General features: G+C 43.4%; 1 protein-coding gene across 2 annotated transcripts in view; it reads right to left on the reverse strand.

Annotated features, from left to right (window-relative positions):
- RASGEF1B (RasGEF domain family member 1B) overlaps positions 1-5,091 on the reverse strand; it is a 512,404-nt gene extending 507,313 nt beyond the window's left edge. Inside the window, exon 1 of one of the 2 annotated variants that reach the window (XM_089675532.1) lies at positions 4,602-5,089. In XM_089675532.1, the coding sequence (XP_089531658.1) occupies positions 4,602-4,775 (174 nt within the window). In that variant the 5' untranslated portion in view covers positions 4,776-5,089. Of the gene's footprint in view, positions 1-4,601 lie in introns of both variants that reach the window. The other variant, XM_089675523.1, reaches the window with a different exon arrangement.
- Positions 5,092-7,141: the final 2,050 nt, after the last annotated feature.

Genomic DNA, 7,141 nt, shown 5'->3' on the forward strand with positions numbered 1-7,141 from the left:
TCACGCACAACCATCTTTAGGATTTACAGAGAATGGTCCAAAAAAGAGAAAATATCCAGTGAATGGCAGTTGTGTGGACTAAAATTCCTTTTGATGTCAGAGGTCAGAGGAGAATGGACAGACTGGTTCGAGATGATAGAAAAGCAACAGTAACTCATGTCAATATGGACCAAAATTTCTGAGTAATGTTTACAACACCTTGTTTAATCTATGCCATGAATAATTAAGGCAGTTCTGAAGGCAAAAGGAAATCCAACCTGGTACTAGCAAGGTGTACCTAAAAAGTGGCTGGTGAGTGTATGTGTATATGTAGAAGGCCTGAAAAGTTCCACCCAAATATGGAATTGCATACTTGGATTCTAATGAGGAAAGTGGCAAGTCTGAATCCCTTTAGATGTGAACAATCCTTTGGAAGTATCTCACCAAAAATTCATTTTTTTGTTGCAGAAACTGCCTAAAATCTGACTTGTGTCTTAGTGTAACTCCCTACTCATTGGCCTACCTCATCGTAGGCTATCCCCTCTTCAGTCTATCATGAATGCTGCTGCCAGACTCAACCACCTTACTAACCACTCTGTATCTGCCACCCCTCTCTGCCAATCCCTCCACTGGCTTCCCATTGCCCAACGGATAAAATTCAAAACATTAACAATAACATATAAAGCCATTTATAACTCTGCCCCAAATTACATCACCGATCTTGTCTCTAAATATCACCCAAATCATACTCTCCGCTCCTCGCAAGACCTCCTACTCTCTAGTTCCCTTGTCTCCTCCTCCCATGTTCATCTCCAGGACTTCTCCAGAGCTTCCTCCATCCTCTGGAACTCTCTACCTCAATTTATCAGACTATCGCCTACTCTGCTCACTTTTAGGCGATCTCTGAAAACCTATCTCTTCAGGGAAGCCTATCCTGCCCTCAACTAATAATGGAATCTTCTACTCTTCCTACCAGTCCATCCTCCACAGTTACTACCTTTTGTACAACTAGCCACTCCCTCATAGATTGTAAACTCCAAGGAGCAGGGCCCTCCTAATAATAATAATAGTGTAGACTTCTGGGAAAATCAGTGAGCCAATCACACAAGTAGGAAATTACATTTCTGGGGAGTGTTCCAAACACAGTCTGTTTAACCACTTGGCAACCACGCTATAGCTGAATGAAGGCTACAGAGTGGCTGTCCAGTCCTGGGAGGGCGTCACATGACGTCCTCCCAGAATGTGCCCTCCCACACGCTCCCGGTGGCAGGCACCCAGCAATCTACGTGATTGCTGTGTCCTACAGACACAGTTGATCACATGATGTGGTAAAAGGCCAATCACAGAGGCTTTTACTACATGATCAGCTGTGTCCAATGACACACCAGATCACCAGCAAATGCAGTTGCCGGTTATCGGCTGCACTTTCCTCACGCTGTGACAGCGTGAGGAAAGTACTGCCGATAACCAGCAATTGTCAGAGGACGGATCGGCACCGATCATCAGGGCACTGATGATCAGTGCCCAGCAGTGCCGCCCCACAAGTGCCCAGCAGCGCCACCCACCTGTGCCCAGCAGTGCCACCCACCTGTGCCCATCAGTGCCTAGTAGTGCCACCCACATGTGCCCAGTAGTGCCACCCATCAGTGACCCCCATCAGTGCCCCTATCAGTGCTGCCCATCAATGCTGCCTATCAGTGCCCAGCTGTGCCACCAGTCAGTGCCCAGCAGTGTCGACAGGCAGTGCCACCCATCAGTGCTGCCCATTAGTGCCGCCTATCAGTGCCCATCATTGTTGTATATCAGTGCAGCATCATCAGTGCCACCTTATCAGTGTCAACTCATCAGTGCCACCTATCAGTGCCATCTATCAGTGTGCATCAGTGCTGCCTATCCGTGGCAACTCATCAGTGCCGCCTATCAATGCCCATCAGTGCTGCCTATCAGTGCCCATCAGTGCTGCCTATCCATGCCCATCAGTGCAGCCTCATCAACGCACATAAATGAAGTAGAAAAATTACCTGTTTGAAAAATTTTATAATAGAAACAAAGAACAACTTTTTCTTTAAATGTTTTGCTCTTTTTTTTGTTTATAGCGCAAAAAATAAAATACCCAGCGGTGATTAAATACCACCAAAAGAAAGCTCTATTTGTGTGAAAAAAATATAAAAATTTCATATGGGTACAGTGTTGCATGACCGCAGAATTGTCATTTAAAGTGCAACAGCGCCAAAAGCTGAAAATTGGCCTGTGCAGGAAGGGGCTATACGTGCCCATTAGGCAAGTGGTTAAAGAACACCTCCAGGTTGCCATGTTGCATTGCATTTTGCAGAAATTACAGTGCTGCAGACTGAAAAGGAAAGATAATTTTTAATAATATTTTATTACAATATGGCTCGTGTCTCAATTCTATATGCTATATTATTATTTTTTATTTGAGAATTATTTTTCGAATGAAAGTGGAGTTACCCTTTAAAAAGCCTTTTTTTAAAGTTGAAACCAGATTGAGCTGCTACTGCTGTTGTAAACCAAGCAATCATGTAAAACTAACAAAATGTATAAAACAAGCAAAATATGTATTGCCAGAATTCAGTGTCACTGACGCTGTCTGTGAGACTCATACTGCTATGTCACTCCACATACAGCTTAAAAGCAGCTCACAAGCATGTAACTAAAATAGTGTTTTAGCCATTTCACCCACAAAGTTACATAAAAAGGGAGCATTGTCCTCACTGTATGACATTTTTTACAATATTTTTTTCCCATTGGTACATGTTCACCATGGCAGTACCAAGCTCCCCATGCCCTTTGACAATCACTTGCCTATTGGTCTTGAAAATATCCAACTGATTTTCAAGATTTACACCCCTAAAGACTTATGGTTTAAGATTTAAGTTGGCAATTTTTAGACTTCATCTTCTCACCTCATTCCTGGGGTTAATTTTTCTCTTAACTCTTCTTACCTTGCCACTGGGTTGAGTTGACATAGCATACTTACCCGCCCAAGGAATACAGGGTTGTCCTGCTTTGACCCACACTGCACACTAGGTCCAGCTCCACCATCCTTCTTTTTGACATCATCAGGTTGCCAGCTGTACCTTCCTGGCCCTAGCAGCCAGCCCCTCAAAGACACACACTGTACATGTGGAGAGTGGTGAAACTGGCATTGAAGCCTCCTGAGATGTTTAACATGTATCTCAGGAGGCTGTGGATGGCTGGGAATATGTCATTCTCACCTAGGAGAGAATTACGAAAGTCCAGGACAGTAATTAAAAAAAAATTGTTACAAAAAAATTGTAAACCTGTGATTGTGTGAAAGGGGTTCAGGAGTAACAATAATTCTGTATGTAAAGTTGGAAAACTGGGTGAAGGTCTCCTTTAAGTGCTAAAAACTCCCATATGCACAACTAATATTTTAAGCAATACAAACTTGACATAAATTCTAACCCTTTCCCAATCTATCCAAATTAATTTAAAAAAAAAAAAAAAACTAAATTTATATTTTATCAACTATGTAGTGCCATAAGGAAAGATCAAAAAACCTAAGTTTGTTCTAGTGATCAGATCCCCTCACTACTTTATCAGAAGCGCGTGTCTGCTCCAGTGACTTCATAGGGGATTCCTTTGATAGCTAGACAGAAAGGAGTGGTGTGTGCAGTAACGTATATTATTAATGAACATCATGGAGATGTTTTTGCACACTAGGTCTGTAAATGTTAATTTATTGACAAAAGCTACCCCCTTAATTTTACTGCACCCAAAAAACAAGCAATACAAATCCAACCATCAATTAAGTGTCATTTAAATTAGCACAAAATTATGATGATACGATATCTTTTACATCAAGTGTCTTTAAATAAATACGGGGGGAAGTTCTTTATCGGCTAGATAAGTACAGAATCCAAGGTGCTAACGCGTTTCAGCTCACAGAGCCTTCCTCATAACATACTATACATTCCGTCTTTAAATAAATACATTTACTTTATTGTAACATATTGTATGGGTTGGAGATATGGTCCCTTTAAGGTTCATCCGATTGGTGACAACATCCCAACCCACGTCAAATTTTCAGCCATGTGCAGAAAACAGAAACAACATCTGCAATGTAACCCTGTACCCCCAAAGCTCCAGAAGCTAGCACTTTTCAGTTAGTTGCTGTGGATGTTACAGTGACATAGTGCTTTGTCATACAGCTGAAGCCACAGCTAGCCTCATTTAAATAAAATTGGATTTGTACACAAACCACATCATTTTGCTGTAACAGCATGAGCAGACATTAAAAAGCGATTGCCCCAGTACTGCCTTTTTTCAATCTGCAGTCTCCTATACATGTATATATACTATCAGCATCAAGGCATGTTGTACTATGTGTGAGATACTAGGTATTTTGAACCTTAAAAATGACATCCTTTCAGGCTGGAATGTCAGCATAATCTGCCTTGTTTATGTCTTTCAGCGTTTTACACACTGAAGCTGTGAAAGTTGTCTGCAGCATCCCTCTGAGGATAAAGAGCAAGCAGCATGCAAGGTGAGCTGTCCAGCAATGCAGCATCCCACCCTCGTAGACACACACACACAACACATGGTCGCAGTCTGCCACCCTCTTCGTCTTTGGCACTCACCTCAAACGTAGGAGACGCACCCTTGTCTCGCAATGTGCAGCCCAGAAGCTCTGCGAAAAACTTTGCCATATACAAGCAGTGTCGAATGGTAATGTCTAGGAGCTGCAGATATTGCAGTAAAATTCTGTCCAGATGTTTATGATCCAGAGATCTCCGGGAAGATGTTCTCAGCATCAAGGCAAGCGCACAAATTCCGCTTATGCCACCCAGCCCACAGTAGGACAAGTAAGGTGCAGCTCCATGCGGCGTCTCAGGTCCAGCATTGTGAGCTTTGCTGGGTAGACACAAGGGGACTTAAAAAAAAAAAAAAAAAGGAGAAATCACTAGCACTGTCTAGGCTTTTGATGTCTGTTCCTAGCCTTTCCAGCTGAATGTCACTATTACCATAGTAAAAGAGAAAAGGGCCCGCAGAGGGGGTAAAGAGAGGGACAACACTGCAGCTCCCAGTGAAGACACCTCCGACAGGCAACAAGACTGCTTCAAACTCTTTGACTGGAGGGATGTAGAATGCACAGCTACTGCTGCAACCGTGTGGGTGCATTAATAAGGTGGATAATGGCTTTGTCACAGTTACTGTATAAGCGGCACTGCAAGACAGCTAAAGATTTGTGACAAATAATGCCTGTTTTTTAGTTTATTACAGACGCTGTATCACTTAGCTTTGGCTCGTAAAAGTTAGCGATTGCCAGCGTTTACATTATAGTGTATGTAAAATTGGCATTATTTTATCAATACGCACGGCGTTAAAGTGTATGTCCACTTTTTGCAGCCAAATTGGGATAACACCTTCTTTATATTTTTTACATGTTCTCATTCACAAATAAAACTTAACGGGGGTGCGTGTCCCTCCGCACCACAAAAGCCACCTGACTAAAATATAACTTTGATTAAATAATTAAAAAGTAATGCTGAAAGAAGGAATTGTAAATGCCTACAGAGTGAGAAAACAAAATAAATGTCAGTTTACATACTTAGAGAGAAATCCATATCTATGTGGGCATGTCTTATGTCTTAGGTGTATTTAAAGCGGAGTTCCATGCAACCGATCAAAAAATAAAAGTCAGCAGCTACAAAAACTGTAGCTGCTGACTGTTAAAAAACAGCCACTTACCTGCCCCTCGGTCCCGCGGTGTGTCCCCCACAGCTCGTTTCACCGGCCGTCCTGTATTCCAGGAGGCTGGCATCTTCAGTATGGGCACCTGGCTGTGATAGCTTGCGGTAACCGCTGCGCATGTGCGAGTAGTGCTGCGCTTCATGAATGGTTCTGTAGTCTTCTGGAACCTGTCACGTGTCCCAAAAGACTACAGGGAGGGAGGACCGGGAGGCCTAGGCGATCGGACCGGAAGTGGGAGCGTGTACCTGTCAAATTCAAGTACCTGCTCCCCAAAGGTGCCAATCCTTAATGGGGAGCAGGGGAGCAGTCCTTAATGCGGAACTTATCCTTTTGGGTGGAGCTCTGTTTTAAGGATAGTATGCTAGTCCTCTTTCACTGACGTAATACACTACCTTACTGGAAATCATCTGTCTATGATATGTAATGCTGGTACAGCCATCCACATGGATATAAATACACCACTAATGGACAGGCCCCATATTCCACATATCGACAAAAATACCTCTCACATTTCTACCCGCATAAATATGGGTATTCCTCCATCCCCAAAAAGTCACGTTCTCATTCACATAGTATACCTTTAAAAAATATTTTGCAGCTTACATTTTCAGATGCTCTTTTCTGGAAACTCCAGCACTAAAAAATCCTACTTAGTTCTCTTTGGTTATGAAGGGGATGGGGAACAATTTTTTGCCAAAATTAAAGCTGATATTTAGATATGGATATTTTTGCATAGTTACATTGGACCAGCTTGGGCCAAGGGAAGTATGTATGTGCCATGCCTGTGCGATCCCCGTGGAAGCTGGAAATCGCTGTAGTAGTACTACTATAAACACATTTCATTTTATCAATTAATGCAAAGGGGGAGATTTACTAAAATTGGATGGTGGAGCAGCTCTGCACAGAAACCAGTCAGCTTCTAGGTTTCATTGTCAAAGCTTAAATGAACAAACTGAGGTTAGAAGCTTATTGGCTACCATCAGCAGATTCTGAGTGATCAAGTTTTAGTAAATCTGTAATGAACCACCTGGCGGGACCTCTAGGAACCCACAGGATAGGATTTCCCAGAGCGTGGAGTCTAAGTCCCAGTCTGCTTGTTCACCAGGGCCCCTGATGGTGGGGATGGACTTGGAGCAGCCCGAGACCAGGTCGCGGCCCCTGAGTACACCCACCTGTGGTAGAGGGGTCCGCCAGAGGTATCTGCAAGATGAGAGCCTGATGTGAAGAGACATATGGGCCCAAGCAGGATGGATGGATGGATGAGCAGAAGCGTGGTCAGACAGGCTGAGTCAGTAACCATGGGAGCAGCGAGGTACAAGGCAGCGGGCAGAGAATAGTCGGGTCACACGCCGGGTCAGTAACAGAAGATCAGATCCAATGGGGGGCATCCAAGAGAGAGGTCAGGCAAGCCAGGGGTCAAAGCAGG

The sequence above is a fragment of the Staurois parvus genome, unplaced genomic scaffold (assembly GCF_062004578.1).
Source record: "Staurois parvus isolate SC_StPar_1 unplaced genomic scaffold, SC_StPar_1.0 ptg000013l, whole genome shotgun sequence".
NCBI lineage: Eukaryota > Metazoa > Chordata > Amphibia > Anura > Ranidae > Staurois > Staurois parvus.